General features: G+C 46.4%; 1 protein-coding gene across 1 annotated transcript; it reads right to left on the bottom strand.

Moving 5' to 3' along the window:
* Positions 1-1889: 1889 nt before the first annotated feature.
* On the bottom strand, positions 1890-21817 carry BRI3 (brain protein I3). Its single transcript, XM_075565468.1, has 3 exons — positions 21321-21817; positions 18050-18155; positions 1890-3809 (listed from the first exon to the last, which is right to left on the bottom strand). Exons 1-3 carry the CDS (start codon positions 21484-21486, stop codon positions 3677-3679), a joined length of 405 nt encoding a protein of 134 aa, XP_075421583.1. The 5' UTR covers positions 21487-21817; the 3' UTR covers positions 1890-3676.
* Positions 21818-23234: the final 1417 nt, after the last annotated feature.

Below are 23234 nucleotides of genomic sequence, written 5' to 3'. Positions count from 1 at the left end.
CTAATCTGCCTTTATGACCAGGTACAGTAACAGCGCAGCAACGCTTCTTCCCTTTCTCGCTCGCGTATTCCACACTACCCATGTAGATAGTTCGCCCTACATGCCACACTCTGATTAAATAGGATACTCTTTCTTCAGAGCAATGCCCAGGCGCCCTACACAGCGAAGCCATATAACCTAACACCGCCTCTCTGACGCACTGACCCCTGTGCTCATGCACCTCCCGCATTATAGGCTCTGGTAGGTAAGGGAAATCGAACCCATGCGACTTTCCATAGCGCTGTAATATTACACGGCCAGCTCTACTAGACTTCACTGGATTGTGCGTGTAAGCCTGTTCTGGTAAAACCCAACACGGTGGCTCCTCACCAATATCAGCATCCTCATATACCTATTCTTCCAAACCCGGAGAGTACTGTCTCCCACGAACTCTTGGAACCCTTTACGCAAAATCTCTGCTTCTTGTTCTGGTGTAAACGTTCCTACCTCCCACCAATGTTCCACTTTATTCCCCATCACAATAATAAACAGGGTCCGGTCTAAATGAGGCACATATCCCCGAAACATGGGGTCCCACCAATTTAATGCTACCTCACAATAGTTTTAGGCATAATGCTGTCAGACATAGTTTTGGACATACATTTTGGGGATACCGTCGCTACTGGTGGGGATGCCGGTCTAGGGCTTAAGGGCTTACTCATCTCACATAATATAGGAGAAACCTTTAGGGAACGTTTGCATGTAAGTCATTACATTTGTGCACATTGTCCGGCTCAATAATGTCCTGGTACTCCAGGGGTGCAGCTGACACCAACACCGGAGCAACCAAAAAGTCCCGACTCACAGCCTCTATAGCCGTAGCAAGAAATATATGTCCCGGTTTAATGCCTTCCTGCAATCTGCCTCTGCCGATGGCCAACACCAGCGTAGCAACATCTCCCTCCTCGGACAGAGATACTGGGACCAAGTCGGATGACCCAGCATTTAAAGCAGCTCACTCCCAGGCCTTCTTTATGGCTTGGCACCGGAGCAAAAACAAATTCGGAGTATCAGCTTTCCTCGCCACCAAAGACGAGTCTAGAACAGGAACAGGCGATGTACCAGCAGGCACCGCCACAGCATCCATCACTGCGCTGCTCTTCTTACAGGAAGAACACGTGGCTGCTTCTCCACAGGGAACATCAGGAACAGCCGACTCCACGCGGTCGCGCCTGCCGACTAGTTAACCCTGGCACTGCCTGTAGCTGACCAGAACTGACATGCAGGGCAAGGGGAAGATTCTAGCAGGGTGCTACATATGTATTTAACAGGCAAAGAAAATCCCAGAATCACTTCACAGGAAACACTGATGCTCCAAATTGTGTGCCAGTTATAACAATCATCCAGAATAAACTGATAGTATATGTATAAATAAAGTCAACTTCCGTTCAGAGTCCCAGTGTTGTACATATCATGAATAATGAATAATATAGTCACCCCACTTGATCGAGTGATAGTGGCTTCACACGGGTAGGGGCTGTATAATGGTAAGGAGGCACCGTGGCAACAATACCGCCGCGTCCCCTGAGAAGGGACAAAACGGCTAAGTATGCCGCCACCCTCCGCCACTGCCTCACAATTCCCGGCGCCACACCAGACCAAGAACCCCACTGCGGAGGTAATAACGGGGGATAAATGAAAGGGCAAATGCACTCACTGTCTTGACACGAAGTCTGTCTCTGATCCGCGCTCCGCGTTCGGCGTCCACCATCAGCCGATGACGTCAGGATACTCTGTGCCGGAAGTGATGTGTAGCGTTCTCCAAGCCGGGGGAATCAAGCAAAAATAGAACAGGTAGGCGGTGCACTGCTGCCGTCAGGGTTGAAGGGAATCGAAGTCCACACGCAAAGTGAATTAATAAAAAGGTAGTTTATTAAAGTGCATATACACTAAAAAGGTGCTACAGAGCGAACTCTGACGCGTTTCGTCCCTGCCTGGGACTATGAATGCCGAGCCATATGCCATCACCATAGAAAGAGGAAACCGTATCAGGTCATTTTGATCAGACTTTATTTACAGGTAATAGTATTATTGAATATATATGTATTGCTGGTCCCACAGCTTAGGCAGCCCTGTGCCCCAAGATTGTGCTTTGTATACCGTTAGCACTGTTTATTTTCAAAATGTACTTTTTTTTTTATTGTACTACATGGAAATCCTGTACAAACTGTTTGGTAAAGATTACCCATATGGCACATTGCCTCTAATCTGGTTGTCTCGTAACCAGATAAGCATCAGCAATAGTCTTTATTGCATGTATACTTGCTGCAGATACACAATAGTTTGCATGTGTTCTGCTACTTGCATTATTTGACACCGGAGTTGGGTTTTGAAAGTGCTGTACACAAGTTCATATATGAAGCACTTGTGTTCTAGTAAAAGGGATCACAACCTGCAGGGTTGACACTTAAATAATTAAAATCGATTAAAATGTCAGATACGTGTTTACTTTGTTCTAATTCCCGTAGCCTGTGATACGCAGAAATGGTATTCGAAGTGGAAATCAACTTCCCTGACTTTGTACGATGGCAGCATTTTCAGACCGTCTGGAGCTTGGCCACTTACCATTATTTATCCATATCAGAGTAAATGACTGCTCTCATTTTGTCTGTGGAGCTCGTTAATGAAAGAAACGATTTGTGCTTGTAAACAAAAAAAACTAAAATCTGGTGCAGTTTTGTGAAAACTAAAACTTTTCATAGACTTTCCCCAGCGTAGCCAGCGAAGAGTTATATGTATGCATGGAGTGTATCATGTAGAATCCTGCTCTGGGACATCCACTTCAGCATGAGATCTTATCCATGAACTGCTGCTTTAAGTAGCATCACTAAAATATCCAATATAACGGTTTTGGAAGAGTTATTAGGATGCTGGTGATCATTGACTACAAAATCTATAAACTGCGTTGCTGGAGGAGAAGGAACAAGGTCATATGAGGTTATTACCTCATTCACCTAGCAGCGGGGGGAATTACAAATATATGGACGTTTCAAATCAAATTGTTTTCATACTCCATGAGAGAGCTTAAGTGTGAAAGCGATGAAGCAGATAATTACATGGTAAATATTATTTTTAATGCCATTCAGCGCAATACAGGGAAGAGCATTTGTTCAGCTGAATGATCTACACTTTTAATACAGTATTTTCACAGTGCTTATTTCGGGAATATAAAAAAAAGCTTTTTTTTTTTTTTTTTTTTTTAAAAGACATCTTACAGTGAGAAATGCGATACAAATATAGTAGCTAAACCCAATCAAAGGCAAAATCATCTTTACATTACAAAACAATGAGCACAGGTGGAAATAATTATATATATATATATATATATATATATATATATATATATATATATATATATATATATATATATATATATATATATCTAGATAGATAGATAGATATATATATATTTTTTTTTTACTATTTGAAAAGGCACCAGTAATTAATTGTGTGTGGGAGTTTTGTGCCACAACAGCAGAGAGATTTCCCTCGTGCCAAAGAAAGAACACATTATTTCACACATCCCAAATATACTATTTAATCAAATATAAGGGTTGTGCACCTAGTGGCCGTTACATCAGAAAATGAGAAATGTATGACAGGGAAGCCTCCGTGGGCACGGTTGGAAGTGATCCTCTTAACCAAACGTCGCCCCACAGTTGGGGCACCTTCGCTGTCTTAACGCCAGGCAGAAGAGGATCCCAATCGGAAAGAAGAAGATGGCGCATAGTATCCCCAGGCAAGTAAAGTCGTCCTCCAAAACGCCGACTCTGCAGTGAACAAAAACACATGCAATTACACGTTAACGTTTGCGACAAGACACCGACTTCATGGAACGTCACAAGCTGCCGTGAGATGTATTCTCAGCCTGGCGGATTCACCGAGCTGCGATGCAGGAGGCTCCGGTTTGGTAACTGCCAACCAAGTGAGTAGCAGTTACTGCCAGGTCTCCGTTCCATAACCCCGCATAGCGGCTTAGTGAATCCTGGCGCGTGTCACAATGTATCTAATATGTAGAAGTGTTATTGTATTGTATGTCTTTATTTATATAGCGCCATTAATGTACATAGCGCTTCACAGTAGTAATACATGTGGTAATCAAATAAATAACAGATAATATAAATAACAGATCATGGGAATAAGTGCTTTAGACAAACATAACATTAAGGAAGAGGAGTCCCTGCCCCGAGGAGCTTACAGTCTAATTGGTAGGTAGGGAGAACGTACAGAGACAGTAGGAGGGAGTTCTGGTAAGTGCGTCTGCAGGGGGCCAAGCTTTATGTATCGGTGTTCAGAATATCCACAGTGCTATTCATATGCTTCTTTAAGCAAGTGTGTCTTAAGGTGAGTCTTAAAGGTGGATAGAGAGGGTGCTAGTCGGGTACTGAGGGGAAGGGCATTCCAGAGGTGTGGGGCAGTCAGTGAAAAAGGTTTAAGGTGGGAGAGGGCTTTGAGTCGGGGGTTATAATGTACATGTTCATTTACAGAGCTACATGGATTTAAAAAAAAAATACAATGATATCGCCTTGTTTTGTACATGTGTGATGTCTCCGAGACGGCTACTACACACAATACTTCAATTCTGTTGCTGACCAATTACAGCCCAGAAAGATGCGAGAAATCTTAGCACAACAATGTCATCACAAATAAAAAAAAACGCGCGCGCCCCCTCCCCCCCAGAAAAATCCCCCGCCCCCCAGTTTGCGCACCGCTGTATTAGAGAGCGTGACAACTTCAATATCTTATAGGAGACATTAGGAACTATTGTGGATGGGGCTTCTTGGTTATAATATATAATAATCATTCACCAGTCATGTTCATAGTAAACCGACTAGTATCAATTTCATTTTGCAAGCAAAATTACATTATTACACCAATTTGCATGGCTGCTACTAATTAACTGTGCCCCTCTTAGAGAACGTAAATAATAAGGTACTATTACATACCAGAAGTATCTCTAGAGAACTGGTGTAGATCAGATCCAAAGCATCCTATCCCACCACTGGGGATATTTTATATTTAAGTTATATTCACTGTATTTTATATGACACTACCCTTCTCAGTATTAGACTATCTACTATGAAATTATCTATCTACTTACAGATATTTAGTCTATTTCTCAGATAGTGATTAAATATGGTTTGAGGGCAACGATAGGGGATTCTTTTGTGATCATCTATTGATCATTTGTGTATACATTTTATTTGTAGGAAAGATATGGTGTAATATAGGGAAACATTACCACATGCATTGCTGCTAGAAGAGTCTGCATCATATTTTGGCACAGTACCGTGAATGGTCTCATTTGGTCCCTCCCCTACTCTGCTGGATTATGTAATAATACGCACCAATATCTGTCCCTGACTAAGTACTGTGCACATGTGATACTCACATGCTATTAAAAAAAAAAAAGGCACATACTGATCTCGTCCTCAATACAGTCTCAGTTTTCCGTTCACATCAAATTATTTAATCAGACTCCTGCTGAAAAACAGCCAAATATGAACAGCGTGTGGTTAAAAGGCCAATCCCAGTGATGTGTGCAAGGGGTCTCATCTTTAGAGTATTTCTAATATATTGTTTAAAGTGAGACTTGGGAGGGGTGTGCTTTCCTATGCCTGCTCCCTTGTGTGATGTCACTGTGTTATCAGCAAGTTCTTGTACAGCCAAGTCCCCCCTCCATTTATTGGCTCTCTGATAAGGACAGGACGGGATAAGGGGAAAGAAAACACCTGATTCAAACACTTCCACATTCAGGAGCCTAGAAATTAAACTGTCCGACTGTGTGGGATTTCAGCTTTAAAGTTCCGCTGCTTGTGGATTCTGTATTATACTCCCATGGGAGCTAAAAGGGGGGGAGGTGGGGGGCTTCTACAAGCCCCCTGGGTTTATACAGAAATTCCATAGTTTTTCCATGATAACCTGGAATCAATATCAGTCTTTTCTTAAAAATCCAATAGGGTTTATATTAATCAAGTCCATGTCTTTTGAAACAAAATGATGTACAAATTAAACAAACAATGAGTAATTAAGAGTCAGGGTATGTGCAAAAGTGAAACCCTGATTTTATCAGCTAAATTAAAGGGGATAATTAGAATAAGGTGTTTAAATAATTAGGTACATTGTATTGTATGTCTTTATTTATATAGCGCCATTAATGTACATAGCGCTTCACAGTAGTAATACATGTGGTAATCCAATAAATAACAGATAATATAAATAACAGGTCATGGGAATAAGTGCTTTAGACATAAAAGTAACATTAAGGAAGAGGAGTCCCTGCCCCGAGGAGCTTACAGTCTAATTGGTAGGTAGGGAGAACGTACAGAGACAGTAGGAGGGAGTTCTGGTAAATGCGTCTGCAGGGGGCCAAGCTTTATGTATCATGTGTTCAGAATATCCACAGTGTTATTCATATGCTTCTTTAAGCAAGTGTGTCTTAAGGTGGGTCTTAAAGGTGGATAGAGAGGGTGCTAGTCGGGTACTGAGGGGAAGGGCATTCCAGAGGTGTGGGGCAGTCAGTGAAAAGGTTTAAGGCGGGAGAGGGCTTTAGATACAAAGGGGGTAGAAAGAAGACATCCTTGAGAAGAATGCAAGAGTCTGGATGGTGCATAACGAGAAATTAGGGCTGAGATGTAAGGAGGGGCAGAAGAGTGTAAAGCTTTAAAAGTGAGGAGAAGAATGGAGTGTGAGATGCGGGATTTGATCGGAAGCCAGGAGAGGGATTTCATGAGGGGAGATGCTGAGATGGATCTAGGAAAGAGTAGAGTGATTCTGGCAGCAGCGTGTAGGATAGATTGTAGGGGAGACAGGTGAGAGGTAGGAAGGCCGGACAGCAGGAGGTTACAGTAATCGAGACGGGAGAAAATGAGGGCCTGAGTCAGAGTTTTAGCAGTTGAGCAACAGAGGAAGGGGCGTATCTTTGTTATATTGCGGAGGAAAAAGCAACAGGTTTTATATATGTTTTGAATGTGAGGGGTGAATGTGAGAGGAGTAGAGTGTGACCCCCTAGGCAGCGTGCTTGGGCTACTGGGTGAATGATCGTAGTTCCAACAGTAATGTGGAAGGAGGCAGTAGGGCTAGGTTTGGGAGGAAGAATGAGGAGCTCTGTTTTAGCCATGTTGAGTTTAAGGCGGCGGAGGGCCATCCAGGATGATATAGCAGAGAGACATTCAGAGACTTTGGTTTGTACAGCAGGTGTAAGGTCGGGTGTTGAAAAGTACATTTGTGTGTCGTCAGCATAGAGTTGATATTTAAACCCAAAAGATGTTATTAGGTCACCTAGAGATAGTGTGTACAGAGAAAAGAGAAGAGGTCCCAGGACAGAGCCCTGGGGTACCCTCACAGAGAGATCAATAGAGGAGGTGTTAGCAGAAGAGACACTGAAAGTACGTTGGGAGAGGTAGGATGAGATCCAGGATAGAGCTTTGATCCGAATACCAAGAGTATGGAGAATATGAAGGAGAAGAGGGTGGTCCACGGTGTCAAATGCTGCAGAGAGGTTGAGTAATATGAGCAGAGTGTAATGACCTCTGTCTTTGGCAGCATGGAGGTCGTCAGTTATTTTAATGAGGGCTGTTTCCGTGGAGTGAGCAGTGCGGAAGCCAAATTGTAGAGGGTCTAGGAGAGAATAGGTGTTGAGAAAATGGAGCAAGCGAGAGAATACAAGACGTTCAAGGAGTTTAGAGGCAAAAGGCAGGAGGGAGGGGAGACAGGTCGATAGTTAGAAAGACAGGTAGGGTCAAGCTTGCTGTTTTTGAGTAATGCTATAACTGTTGCATGTTTGAAGGAGGATGGAAAGGTTCCAGAGCAGAGGGAGGAGTTAAAAATGTGTGTGAGCGTAGGGATTATAGTAGGACCAAGAGGTTTTAGGAGATGGGAGGGAATGGGGTCAAGAGAGCAAGTGGTAGAGGGAGAAGAGGCGACCAACAGCGACACATCCTCCTCTGAGACAGTGGAAAAATAGACAAGGAAGGCAGGAGGAGAGAGTTAGGAAGAGGTGTAGGATGGGAGGAAGAAACAGATGGGATGTTCTGACATATGGATTCCACCTTTTCCTTAAAATAGTCAGCAAAGTCCTGAGCGGAGATGGAGGAAGGAGAGGCAGCTGAGGGTGGTTTGAGTAGAGTATCAAAGACAGAGAACAGTCGGCGTGGGTTAGACTTGTGCATGTTGATTAGTGAAGAAAAGTAGGCTTGTTTAGCTTGCGAGAGGTCAGAGTTGAAACAGGATAGTATAAATTTGTAGTGAAGGAAGTCTGCGAGAGTATGAGATTTCCTCCAAAGGCGTTCAGAGGAACGAGTGGAGGAACACAGGGGTAACTGAGAGGCCCCACCCTACATACTGTAAAGATCAGCAACTTTGTGAGTTTGGTCTTCACCATACAGGTGTGTGGAAATATGTCATGCCAGGGTCACAAGAAATCTCTGAGCACCCCAGAAAAGCAGTTGCTAATGCTCAGCAGTCTAGAAAGGGTTATAAAACCATTTCTAAGGATTCACAGATCCACCAATCCACTGTCAGAGTCTACAAATGAAGAAAGTTCAAGACCACAGTGACTCTACCCAGGAGCGGTCATACTACAACAACCTCTCCAAGAACAAACTGGCAAATCATCCGGGAAGTCACAAAGAACCCCAGAGTAACATCCAGGGATCAGCAAGCCGCTCTCGCTTTGGCTGATGTGAGTGTTCATGACTCAACTATCAGAAAAAGACTGAACAAGAATGGTGTTCATGGAAGGATAGCCAGGAGGAAACCACGGCTCTCTAATAAGAACATTGCTGCCGTCTGAAGTTCTCCAAAGAGCACTTAGATGATCGGCGAGCTCCAACAACATTTTAGGTTTGAAATATGAGAAAATCCAAAGGGTTTTCCAAACGTTCTCGCCCCTGTATGTTACTCAGTTCATATGTACAGGACACCCATCGAGAGCTCCTGCACTCATGTATATTTATTGCGAGCCTGTTAAAGCCGCAAATTCCCAGAACAGCGTATACCGCTTTAACTCGATGTTTGTATCTTGTCCCTGTGCATGTCCTGAGCTTGTCTAAATGGTCGTTCTGTGATAAAAACATGATTTTCTTAAAAACATGATTTTCTTAAAATCGCTAGCCTCTGCAGTTCCCACGGTAACGTTTAGACTCCACTGGGCCCTGGGGAGAGCTTCATGTTGGCCCCCCATACAATTAATATTGCAAATGATTATATCACCTGAACGGAGCATCAGAACTGAAAAAAAAGCAATCAGATTTGCACTTTAAGGTGTGCGAATGCTTAGCGCGCTTTAGTGAACGTGGGCCATGAATGCTTGGTGCACATGTTGTTCACGCTATTAGTTGCACTGGCGCATTGCAGAGAAAAATACACAATGCAAAAGCAGCGCAAGAAGGGGACAGGGCTACCATGCTATTTCTCCCGCGGAAACATCTGTACTACAAGCATGCAGGAGCCCGCATTCACTAAATGGTGCTACATTTTAGCATGCCTTATCTCCCATACAAATAAATGGGCGATGAGGCTTAGGCTGCGGTCTCCGTGACTGGCACAGCACATGCCTCGGCGTACGCTGTGCGCACAAGCACCGGCCCCCCAGTCACTCAGGGCAGAGTACATGCGTCAGCGCACATTCAGCCGCCGCGCTGTACTACAAGATTCCACACAAAAAAAAAGTGTGTGTGGAACTTGCGGCAGAGCCGTGGCCAATGAGGGCGAACTAGCCGCGTGAGGTCATGGCCACGCCCCCGCAAATCCCCGCCCCCTCCCAACCTCTCCCTCCCAGGACCGTGTGTGCAGCACTGTGCATGCGCCGCCCCCCCCTCCCCCCGCTGGGCGCGCGTGCACTAGGACCGCAGCCTTAGCACCATTTAGCGGACATGGGCCAGGGAATAGCAGCCTTTGCCCAGGGGGAGGAGAGGATGGGGGGGAGGAAGAGGGAGGAGAGGATGGGGAGGAGAGGATGGAGGGTGAGAGAGAGGGAGGAGAGGATGGAGGGTGAGAGAGAGGGAGGAGAGGATGGAGGGTGAGAGAGAGGGAGGAGAGGATGGAGGGTGAGAGAGAGGGAGGAGAGGGTGGAGGGTGAGAGAGAGGGAGGAGAGGATGGAGGGTGAGAGAGAGGGAGGAGAGGATGGAGGGTGAGAGAGAGGGAGGAGAGGATGGAGGGTGAGAGAGAGGGAGGGGAGGAGAGGATGGAGGGTGAGAGAGAGGGAGGGGAGGATGGAGGGTGAGAGAGAGGGAGGGGAGGAGAGGATGGGTGGAGAGGATAGGATGGGGGGGAGGAGAGGATGGGGGGGAGGAGAGGCTGGGGGGGGGAGGAGAGGATGGGGGGGAGAGGACAGGGTTGAGGACAGGATGGGGCGGGAGGAGAGGATGGGGGGGAGGAGAGGATGGGGGGGAGGAGAGGATGGGGGGGAGGAGAGGATGGGGGGGAGGAGAGGATGGGGGGGAGAGGATGGGGGGGGAAGAGGATGGGGGGGGAAGAGGATGGGGGGGGAAGAGGATGGGGGGGGAGGAGAGGATGGGGGGGAGGAGAGGATGGGGGGGGGGGGAGGAGAGGATGGGGGGGGGAGGAGAGGATGGGGGGGGGGGGAGGAGAGGATGGGGGGGGGAGGAGAGGATGGGGGGGGGGAGGAGAGGACTTAATACATTTAGCCTATAACAGGATTGTGGGCTATATCTGGCCCACAAAGAGCACTTGTAGACTTTCTACCAGTTGCTTAGGCAGCAAAGTGTCGTTTGCCACTAAAACTCATTGTATATAAAAGCCTATGTCGTCTCATTTTGAAGGCAGGCGCCCCGAGGAGGAAGGACCTCCTACCGAAGAAACAAGACCAGGGCGTGGCCGAAGAAGAGAAGAAGACCCCGGAAGAGAGCGGAAGACACAAGAAAGAAGAATACAGATGAAGATGGATTACAAATAGAAGACCCCTGCATTGTGGTGTTTTATTATTTTATGGGTTCCTGTGCGTGGATTGGTTCGAGAGTAAGCTGTTCAACGGGAGTCGGTGAGTGGGTCAAGTAATGGTAAGTGAACAAAAGAAATGTACATTTTTTTTTTTACATGTGTTTTTATTTTTTAAGATTATTTCTTGCCACTGTATGTATGTATGTATGTAATGTATATATGTCTAGATCGATATATACATACAGGGTAAGAAATTATTTTGTTTGAAAAGCTTGTTTTGCAGTATTTAAAATTATTTTGGCTATGCCGCTACAGTATGCATAAATGTGTGTAATGTATTTTCTAATTAGATAGATGTCATTTTTGGTCTTGTATGGTGTACTTTAGGTCAGCGTTTCCCAAATGGTGGGTCGCGACCCGGCACCGGGCCACGGAAGCAAAATTGCCGGGTCGCAGAGAGGCTGGCCACGCGGTGTCCCTCCCCCCCTCTCCCTCTCTCCTTGCGGCGGCCCGAGGGGAGGTGCGGGACGGTGCTGAAGTGGTGCAGGCTGCCAACACCATGCTCCGCGCCCACAGGACACAGAACACGATGCCCTGGTGTAGGTAGGAAGTGGTAGCGGGGGAGCACCCGCCGGGGGGGGTTGTACCTGTGCCGCCTGTCCTTGTGCTCTCTTTCCCCGTGCCCCTTGGTGCGTGAGATGGGCGCGGGTACGGTAGATGGGCGCGGGTGCAGGAGATGGCGCGGGGGCAGGCAGTGGTGGCTCGGATCGCGGCCTTTCCTCTCTCCCCCGCCCCCCCCTCCAGTCACTCAGATCCGTCGCTGCCTCTGTAATCCACTTTGTGTGTGTGTGTGTGTGTGTATCTGTGTATAGGGGAGAGTGTGTGTGTGCGTGTGTGTGTGTATGTATCAGTGGGTGTGTGTGTGTGTGTATGTATCAGTGGCTGTGTGTGTATCAGTGGCTGTGTGTGTGTGTATGAATCAGTGGCTGTGTGTGTGTGTGTGTGTATCAGTGTCGGTGTGTGTGTCTGTGCAGGCCAGCAGTGGCTGTGTCTGTTCAGGTCTAACGGTGTGGGTGTCTGTGCGTGGTCAGTGTCTGTGTTGGTCTGTCTGTGTGAGTGTATGTAGGTCAGTGACTGTGTGCGTCTGTGCACAGAGAGAGAATGTGTGGGGGGGGGGAGAGAATAGAGAGGATTGGGAGATATATGAAATCTGTATGGACATTCATAACTGTTTTATTTTACCTATCGGTCAGTATAGGCGATAACATTTTTAATGGGTCACGAAGGAGAAGTTCAAAAATAACCGGGTCACGGGAAAAAAAAGTTTGGGCAAACGCTGCTTTAGGTCATGGTGAGGCTTGCTTTTGTATATTGTATTCTTTTTGGTACTTATATTTTGGCGGATGGTAACTTATTCTGTTTAACGATTGAAATAGTTAATTGTGTAATTGTTATGGATGGTATTTAAATTGTTTTTGGATGTGATTAATTAATGCTAATTGATTTATGGTGACTTGCTTGGTTTAAATAGTATACTTGTTTGGATTTAATGGTATTTTGTTTGGAATATTTTATTGTTAACATTGATTTGTAGAGTGTACATGGTGCATAGATTGTATGCATCATGTACACAATGTAAATTCAATGTTTTGATTGGCATTTGATGCTTTAGATTGGAAGATGAGATTTGATTTGTTTCGGAAATAGGAATTTATTTGACTGTGGCTGATATGGAGAAGTGGTATTTTTATTTGAGCATGTACTTTGTATATTGGTTATATATATATAAATATAACTGTATGCTCATCTGCATGTCATCTGCATGTCTTAGGCAGGTCTGCAACCCCGCCTTTCCCCATCATCACCCAGCATACAGCACTTCCACTGCATCAAGGGATTCTGGGAAATGACATGCAAATGAGCACACAGTGTCACTTTTTGCCTCAATAACCATTTTTAACATGGTTCCCTATAGGCTTAAGCTTGCTGCATGGTCACAGCTTTGAGCACAGCCAGGGTCAAGGTGCATACCCAGAAAACCACCCACAGACAGGTATGTAGGCCTCCCGAGTGGTGGGTGAGGGTGGGTTAACCCCTTAATGACTGTAGCGGTTAATAACCGCTATGGTGATTAAGCGGTTAGGGGACATTACTGTACATTGGCTGTTTTTATTCTATTCTTAAATATATATATATATATATATATATATATATATATATATATATATATATATATATAGTTGCATGATGAAGCCACTGTATAAATGAATGGGTGAAGGGTGGGTATCGGGCCAGGGTGGCTAAGGGGTTAATTGATATCTGAATGTAATTACAATGTATTGGCTATGTATTTTGTTGGCAACGGAGGACAAGGATTTTGCTGGCGATGGGGGCTTCTTATTGATGAGGTCAGTAGAACTTTAGTTATTTTATTATGTACTTAATGTGTTTAATAATGGGCAGATAATCTATTATCCCTATCTAGATAATAGTTATTTTGCACATTATTGTACTGTTGTGGGGGGGGGGGGTGAGATTGAAGTATTTAATGTATAGGTCAGGTTTATTTTTTTTTACATACAGGGTTGGTTCCTTTTGTTCTGCGAGAGACCTCTGGAGACCACCTGAGGTATCCTCGGGTTTCTCACGGGTATCAGGCTGGCGGGTCCACGGGGGACACCTGCGGGGAAGAACCGGTGGCCCCACATCTGTGGGGGCACTGCGGACCCGTAGGGCCCAACCATGGGTCCCCAGACCCTTGTGGGAACCACCCGAGGCCCCTCAGACACCTGTGGGTCTGACCCGGGGCCCCCAGACATCTGCGGGCCTACTGTGGGGATCCAATTGTGGCCCGCGGAGACCACCTGGTGGGCCATGGCGCCTGGCGGGACCCACCAACAGGCCTCCAGACCCTGTGTGAGGGTGGTTAGGCCTCACGGGGTAGTGGGGGGGGGGGGGGTATGTAGGCCTCCCGAGTGGTGGGTGAGGGTGGGTTAACCCCTTAATGACTGTAGCGGTTAATAACCGCTATGGTGATTAAGGGGTTAGGGGACATTACTGTACATTGGCTGTTTTTATTCTTGTTCATGTTTTGCAGCATCGGAGGGGGCATGAACGGTGATGAAGATGAGGATGGCCTTCATCGTGGCAGCCGGACATGGGTGAGTGCAATATGTATTTATTGTTCTTTATGTATTTTAAATGGGCAAATTCACTCTTATCCATATGTGGATAATAGTAATTTTGCACATTACTATACTGTATCTGTTAAGGGTGGTGTATCTTTGTGTTGTAATTTTTTGGGGTGCACTGAATTGGTACTGCAGGCCTGCGGGGAACACCCGAGGGCCACCGCCGGCCTATAGTATCATTGATGTGCATATATGTGTATGTTAGGGGGTTATAGGGGTTGTTGCTGTAATACGTGTGTGTGTGTGTGTGTGTGTGTGTACACACACACACACACACACACATTTATTTATTTATTTAGTGTGGGGCTGTTGTGTGTGTATTTTTTTTATTGTGGGTAGCAGGGGTGGGTGAAGGGGGTATTAGCCCCAACGGTGGTTGTTTAGTGCTTGCGGTTGGGTAGCGGGAGGGCTTAATCCCTTCATGACCGTAGCGGTATTAACCGCTAAGGTAATGAAGGGGTTAAGTCCACCCGGAACCCCCCCGCAAGCCCTAAACAGCCACCAAGGGCCAAGCGGTTAGCCGCTAAGGTAATGAAGTGGGCTTTAAATGCATTTTTCCTGCCTCGGATGCATGCCGGGGGGCTCCGGTGCTGGTATTAGCTCCGGAGACCTCCGGCATCAATCCCAGGCAGGAAAAAGGCCTGATTTTTTCTAAGTGCCTTTCCGCCGCTTACCACGTGACCCCCGTAACATTGAATATACGGTATGCGGTATGAACGCGGCATGAACGGGGTGAAGTGCGTGGCTTTCGGGAAAAAAATCCCCGAAAAAAATCGGAGATGTTGGAGAATAAAAGGGGCCGCGGCTGTACTCCTGATATATACACACAGGTTGCACTATGTAATGTTCTTTTATTCTTTCATGACCACGCTGTGAAAGTCCTGCGCTCCCCTAGCTGTGGAAGAATACAATCAAGATATAGACTCCAGAACAGTCTATACAAGGGTTTTGTTTGAGCTGCTTTACAATTAATACACTATTCACATTTGGTGGTGGAAATTATATGTTTATATTTATTAATTGTTCACTTGGTTCACTTTATATAATATTGGTCACTTGATATAGATAGTTCATTTATACACATGATTGATGCACTAGCACTTTGCAGAACTAATTAAGGAGCGCCCGATTACACACTTTTTGACACAGGAAGAGTGCCTGAAGTGTGCGCAGGTAGTGACGCCGGCAGCATAATCTCGGCCTAAGTTTAGATAATATAACTATATAGTACAGATATCATAACGCTGGCACAATGCTGAATTATAAAATGGAAGTCTTTTATGTATCTAAATGTCATTTACAACAAGCTCGTGGTCCTCCCACTCCGTTCTGATCTGCCTCTTTGGAGAACTAATTGAAGAGCCCAGGGGGGCGCAAACTTTTTTCCCTGTGCCCCCCTGCCGGCGGTCCCCTCACCTCCGCGCCCCCCCTCACCGGCTCCGGCATCATGACGTCACGTTACATGACCTCGCGGCGACACGTGTGAGAAGCCGCCGGAGCCAAGGTAAGTTAGGTTTTCAGAGGCCCTGCAGCTCCCCCCAGCACTTAATGTAAGCGCCTTCGGGAAGCGCACGGGCCTCTGTAAACCCCGCGCCCCCCCCGCACTCAGTCTCGCGCCTCCCAGTTTGCGCACAGCTGCTCTAGACCAGGGGTGCGCAAACTGGGGGGGGTGTACAATTTTCAGAGGGGGGGCGGGGGGCAACGCTTAGAGGTCCCGCAGTCTTCCCCACAACATTTAAATTAAATGCCTGAAGGAGCACGTGAGGCCTCTGCAAGTCCCTTACCTGATCTCTGGCCGCTTCTGGCGACGCGTCACCAAGGCAACCTGGAGTCAAATGACGCCGTGGGGTCACATGATGTCACAACGCCAGAAAACATGGGAAAAGGCAAGAGTGGGGGGTAGGGGGGAGGCAGACAAAAGTTTGCGCTCCCCTTCTCTAGATCATTGCTTCCCAACTCAAGTCCCATCAACAGGTCAGGTTTCAAGGATAACTCTGCTTCAGCACCGGTGGCTCAATCAGTGGCTCAGTCATTTTCATTGAGCCACGGGTGCTGAAGGCGGGATATCCTGACACCCTGACCTGTGGGGGGTTCTTGAGGAGTTGGGAATCACTGATCTAGACGGACAATTCTGTAATGACATGGAACATTGAGGTGGCGTAGCGTGGTTACACGTGTGGGGAGGATTCAGGGGCAGGCGGGGGTGTGTGTGTGTGTTACACGTGTGTGGAGGATTCAGGGGCAGGCGGGGGTGTGTGTGTGTGTGTGTGTTACACGTGTGTGGAGGATTCAGGGGCAGGCGGTGGTGTGTGTGTGTTACACGTGTGTGGAGGATTCAGGGGCAGGCGGGGGTGTGTGTGTTACACGTGTGGGGAGGATTCAGGGGCAGGCGGGGGTGTGTGTGTTACACGTGTGGGGAGGGTTCAGGGGCAGGCGGGGGTGTGTGTGTTACACGTGTGTGGAGGATTCAGGGGCAGGCGGGGGTGTGTGTGTGTGTGTGTGTGTGTGTGTGTGTCTTTGTGTAAAATACTGAATGCGCGTCAGTGGTATTAAAGCTGTGGAGCAAAAGTTTTGTTGTATAAATGTAAAGCTTCTAGTCAAATTAAAAAAAGTTCAAATAACGCGTGGCGTTATCGAATGCCGCTGCTTGCGGGAGCCGCTGAATCGCCGCGAATGTGAAAACCTGTGTAATAGAATGAAGAAGCGCAAAAAACTAAATATAAAACACTTTGATAACAATAAAGGAGTGAAATGGAGAGCAAAAAAAGTATATACTGCGCTTAATGGCAAACGTCTTAAAGTGCAGCTTATCTGGATTGTAGTCCTGCAGTATACATAGAGCTGTACTGAGCACCGCTGGCTCCTGTGGGGTCCCCTAGTCCATCTAGGGACCTTGCGCCGGTGCGGGGGGACCCTTCGGCGTCACTAAGATACTTGGTCAGTGTCATCTAACCGCTGCAAGTTAAATACCAGCCAGCCTAACCTTTACCCCAATACAGGGGTGCGCAAACTTTTTGCCCTGCGCCCCCTGCCTGGTCTTCCCCACTGCTCTCGCCCCCCCCTCCCTTACCTCAAGTGTCAAATGACGCCGCAGGGTCATGCGACCCCACGGCGTCATTTGATGTTGCGTTGCCAGGGCGACGCGTCACCCGAAGCCAGGGACGTGACGGGAACTCGGAGGCCTCGCGCGGTCCCCTGGCATTTAATTTAAATGCGTTGAGGACGAGCACAGGGCTTCTGAAAGCGCCGCGCCTTCCCAGTTTGCGCACCCCTGCCCCAATATACCAGCCTAACCTTGACCCCAACATACCAGCTTAACCCTTAGTTAACCACTAACATGCCAGCCTACACCTAACCAGCAGTCTCTAAATACTAATAATCTGGCAGAAAATGATTGCCGGATAAATAAGGGAAGGGAGGAGATCAGAGAGACGGCTGCTGGATACATCGGCACTTCCTTTAAAAAGACAAAATAAAAACAAATTACATTAACAGTGTAACTGACTTTCCTAAACAGCTCGCACAATAGTGACGCTTTGGCGGCTTTCATTTGTATGGCAATTGGGTACAAGTGGAATTTCTTAGGGGTCTCTGAATGGGGAAGTGTCTGTCAATCAAGAGTTTTGCTTCCCCTTATTCCCCCCCCCCCCTGTCCTTATCAGAGAGATAAGTGGGAGGGAGGACTGTGCAACCACACAGTGACATCACACGGTGACATCACACAAAGGGGAGGAGCCAGAGGGCATCAAACCCCTCCCAAATCTCACTTTAATACATACTTACAGGTGTCACATTTGGGTATAAAAAGAGTATTAATGAACCAGAGTCGAACCTTAAACATGTCCCTGGAAGTAGGTCCCTTTGGCCCTGGAGGGGGGTAGGAGGGGGGTGGGGGGGTTGCCCATTTATGAATTACCTGCAAGCTGGACATCCTCCGACCACCACCACGGAAGTAGTCGCTGCCGGCTGCTGAATTATAGTGCAAGTGCTGGGGTACAGCAGCTGAGGGGGGGCAACATACCCTGAAAGGGAAAAACAGAAACCAAATGATGAGTAGAACCCTGACCCCGTGTTCCTTATCGCTACACAACGTCAGACTTCCCAGGAAGCTGCGGGCACGGCTTTCCCCAAACCGCTCGGACACCGGGGCACCGCTGGGGGACGTTTAGAAGAGGTTTGTTACCCACACATTTCACTTGTATCCTGTCCTCTTATAAAACAAATCTCTCGCGCGAAATGATGCGTCCCGCTGTGCTTAGGACTGCGAACCCTAATCTTCCCACCTTCCTTAGCAATAACGCGTCATTCCTACAAAGAGCAACCACGCAACATGACAAGGAATGTCCAAAGAGCTTACAATCTAATATATGATGCTTGAGGGACACGGAGACAAGGAGGTCACATGATGCTAGCACTGGGATCTCCAGCATCCGATTCCTAGGCTTTAACTACTACACCACTCATCCTCCTCACATAGTGTAAGGAACATGGCTGTACGCAGTAACACACGTTTCATTACCATCACGCTCCCTTTTTTTTTTGTAACTTTATGATCACATTAGTACATCTTAGCTATTCAATTAAAAAAATTTAAAATATCCCCCCCCCCCCCCCCCCCCCCGGCGGCCCTGCTACACCAAACAATTGCCTCTGGCACTTAAGAGGTTAACAATACAGGGTACTATTATATACACACACACACACACACACACACACAATTAATGAGTTCTTCAGTATTAGGTAATACTTTTTTTATTTGGACTAACAATTTATGTCATATGACAAGCTTTTAAGAGTCCTCCTCAGGTCGGCAATACTGATTAACAGGAATCTATACTGAAGAACTCATTTATTCTGCACTATCACAACTGGACTAACATGGCTATTTCCATTTTATATATATTATGCTAGGATATAGTGACAATTAAAGTGTAATTTGGAACTTGTCTCTTAGCGTCAATGTAACCGATGTTAATGCAGGAACTGGGAACAGAGGCGGTTACAGAAAAGTTTGGGATTTATCAAATTTTGCAGGATTTTCTTTAATTGCAATTAAAACAACATATCCACCAAACGGGACATGGAGAAAAGCAATTGACGTCAACTGTTGGGAACCCTGGTTGAAAAAAAAAAAAAAAAAACACACCACGGGTCCAGGAACACTTGGGTTTCCCGGGCATCCCTAAAGGGTCCCCTGTAATTGTCAGGTAATTTCAAAATTGTACCAAATACAGAATAATTTACACTGCATCTGATCTCAGACGCGCTATTAGAGAGGGTTGGGGTTCCTTACAATGCATCTGATCTCAGACAAGCTATTAGAGAGGGTTGGGGTTCCTTACAATGCATCTGATCTCGGACGCGATATAAGAGAGAGTTGGGGTTCCTTACAATGCATCTGATCTCAGACAAGCTATTAGAGAGGGTTGGGGTTCCTTACAATGCATCTGATCTCGGACGCGATATTAGAGAGAGTTGGGGTTCCTTACAATACATCTGATCTCAGACAAGCTATTAGAGAGGGTTGGGGTTCCTTACAATGCATCTGATCTCAGACGCGCTATTAGAGAGGGTTGGGGTTCCTTACAATGCATCTGATCTCAGACGCGCTATTAGAGAGGGTTGGGGTTCCTTACAATGCATCTGATCTCAGACGCGCTATTAGAGAGGGTTGGGGGTTCCTTACAATGCATCTGATCTCAGACGCGCTATTAGAGAGAGTTGGGGTTCCTTACAATGCATCTGATCACAGACGCGCTATTAGAGAGAGTTGGGGTTCCTTACAATGCATCTGATCTCAGACGCGCTATTAGAGAGGGTTGGGGTTCCTTACAATGCATCTGATCTCAGACGCGCTATTAGAGAGGGTTGGGGTTCCTTACAATGCATCTGATCTCAGACGCGCTATTAGAGAGGGTTGGGGTTCCTTACAATGCATCTGATCTCAGACGCGCTATTAGAGAGGGTTGGGGTTCCTTACAATGCATCTGATCTCAGGCGCGCTATTAGAGAGGGTTGGGGTTCCTTACAATGCATCTAGTCTCAAACACACTATTAGAGAGGGTTTGGGTTCCTCAGAATTTCCCATTCGGTTCCTTAACCAAAAAAATATTAAAAAAAGTTGGGAAGTCCTGTGTTAGACACTATTTAATGCGGTTATCATGTCACACAGATTCAAGCAATTGTTGTTTTGCTTTGAGTTTTTACTTCCTGTTTTGGAAGTTGGTAACAAACCTCAGATCTCTGTTACTCTCACCACTAACTGCACAAAATAATACACAGAAACAGCCATCTGTCTGCAATCAGGACACAGACTCATGAAAACCTTCCTAAGATCAACTGCACAGTACATTCTCTAAAGGAAATAGATTATATAATGATTTCCCTGATATCCAATACATTGTACCAATAACCCCCAATAATATAAATACATCAATCGTATGTCACCAACATGACATTTAATGATTCCCATTAAGCCAATCGCCACCGTCCTGGTCCCATTAACAAGTGTAACATATATACAGTATGTAGAAAAATAAGAACTTATTAAAGACCACTGAACAGAACAGCAAATGTGCATCACAGTGCGCGTGCCTGCGTATGTATATGTATTCGTACACACATCTAAGGCTTGTTATATAGTGCGCGCTGCTGCGCGTGCGGGCGCCCCATGTGCACGTGGCGTGCGAGTTTAGTTAATATAGCACACGCAGTGGCGTGCGCGGCTAGGGGGCATGGCTCTGACATTACAGCATCAGGTCACGCTGTGATTGGCTCGCAGTGCGAAAATACACATTTCTTGTATTTTCCCAGATCTGCCGCGCCAACGCTAACGGCCGCGCACGTCTCAAGTATAGCAACTGCAGGTCCATACCCTGCAAAAATAATGACTGGCACTCAGGACTTCAAGGTGAACAACGATTTATTTTCGTAAGATACCAACGTTTCGGTGAGAACGGTCTGAATTAGGGCCGAAACGTTGGTCTTAGAAACAAATAAATCCTTTACACCTTCAATAAGTCCTGAGCGTCTTTCCTGGCTTATGCCAATTTCTACAGTTGCATCCAGCCTTTTTTTCCATTTTAAGCTTGGGTGTGGGTGTGAGTGTGGGTGTGGGTGTGAGTGTGGGTGTACTCACATGCACATAAATGTAAATATGATCAGAAGACTGCTGTAGAAATACTCACCAGTGGCAGTATGATAAGGGTATGGAGGAGGGTGGTAGCCAGGCTGGGCTGCAGTCTGCGGGGCTCCTGGAATTGCCCCATAGTTTTGCTGCCCATACCCATACGCCCCCTGCATGCCTGGGCTGTAGGCTGGGGGTCTATCCTGCAGAAGGGGTTTGTTATCCATCCTGACTTCTAGTGAAGAAGCAGAGAGGCACTGGGGCCGCTGGATTCCTCTTGACAGCTTCCTTCTCCAAAAGGAAAAGAAAAAAAAATTAAATATATAATAAAAAGTGAAAGCAAAAGCCTTCCCAGCAGGGTGTGTGCACAAGTTAGTGGCAATCAGGTAGGGTTAAGCTTCCAGGCTGCCCCCCCTTCCTTCACCCTGTCCCAGGTCACACAGATCCCAGGCACTCGCTCTCCACTCCCCCCCAACAGTGGATCCCAAACTAGAAGGTGCAATAAGAAATGTGCTCCCTGCTCTATCAGACCAGTCACAAGACTCGGGTCACGTGACCAGCCCCAGCCTGCTGCATGACTCGCCTGCAGGAAGCTCATCTTAAAGGCGCACACACACACACAGCTGCACTAACCTGTTACACCAGGGATACCGTGTCTGATATAAACAATGGCCCAAATCTGACTGGTGCAATAATTATTTCTATTATTTATTCATGAATAATAGCAAGTCATATCTTTTGTTTTTTTGTAAGATACTAATAAAATACTGTGAACCCCCCAAAAAACCACAAGATCAACTCGCTCCCAAATTCACTAAAAGCCAACATCATCATCATCATCATCATCATCATCATCATCATCATCATCATCATCATCATCATTATTAACCCTTTCCTATTACTTATATCATGCAGCGTAAAGCCTGCATATCTATTACTATTTCTAATATTTCATTTAAATTGGGATTTCAGTTACACCTATCAACCCCTGGTAACCCCAGATCAGGCACGTCCTAACCTCTAACGTCATTATTTTGTACTATATCCTCAAAGCTCAATTCCTCCTGCTTCTCTATTGCATATGTATGGACGAGGTTTCTCTGGGGCTTTTTCACTAAAAAAAAGGTCTGTTTTCCAAACCCATATCTCCGGTCATGTGTTGCCAGGCAGATCAGGAATAGTGTGTCATTCCTTATCGCATAAACAAGGGATATTGCTGCCCACCAATAAGATAAAGTATTTATATCCACTGGTGCTGCTGGTCCAGGGAATCCCTGTCTGCACTCCAAGTCTCAGCTATCAGGTGAGAAACAGGGCACCACGGATTTCTGCAAAAACAACTATTTATGCTTGGCTCAATAAATAATTCTTTTTGCAGAAATCCGTGGTGCCTGTTTCTCATCTGATAGCTCATTCCTTATCACCCCATGTGATAGGAGGAGCAGATTCATTCTGTATTGTCCATAGTATACATATATTTGTAGTGGGCTACATGTGCATGTATACGTTTTATTTATTTAGCACCCAGTTCTTTACAACATTTACAATACAAGGTAAATAAAATACAAATAATAGGGATAAACATGACCGGTAAATATCAACATAAGGTAAAGTGATTCCCTGCCCCGAACACCCTACAATCTTAGGCTAAGTCCCCGCTAGCGCTGATCGGGCGGCGCTTGCGGAGGAGACTTACATATATAGATATATGTAAGTCCCCGCTCACGCGGCGCTCGTGCGCGTGCACACACACTCAGCCGCGATCGGCAATGACCCCCCCCCTCCCTACAAGCAGGACACCTGGCGCTCATGCTTGGAGTGCTCTCTAAGCATGAGTGCGCTAAGCGCCAGCGGGGACTCTAATTCATATGTATGGGACTGAAGGGGTGCTGAAGCTTGGCACCCTTTTGTGGATCTGAGCCGGTGGTTAATCACGTCTGTTACATGTGCCCAGATTGTTAACCGGGGAGATTTG

Source organism: Ascaphus truei, chromosome 11 (assembly GCF_040206685.1).
Source record: "Ascaphus truei isolate aAscTru1 chromosome 11, aAscTru1.hap1, whole genome shotgun sequence".
NCBI classification, from domain to species: domain Eukaryota; kingdom Metazoa; phylum Chordata; class Amphibia; order Anura; family Ascaphidae; genus Ascaphus; species Ascaphus truei.
This window is presented reverse-complemented; position numbering and strand designations above follow the sequence as displayed.

Bases quoted from the DNA above. Each gene is read 5' to 3' on its own strand.
- BRI3 (XM_075565468.1), bottom strand. From the start codon at position 21,486: ATGGATAACAAACCCCTTCTGCAGGATAGACCCCCAGCCTACAGCCCA. The intron at 18,156-21,320 runs GTGAGTATTTCT...TTTCCCTTTCAG, and splicing joins CCCTTATCATACTGCCACTG to GGTATGTTGCCCCCCCTCAG. The intron at 3,810-18,049 runs GTAATTCATAAA...TGTTCACTGCAG, and splicing joins GGAGGATGTCCAGCTTGCAG to AGTCGGCGTTTTGGAGGACG.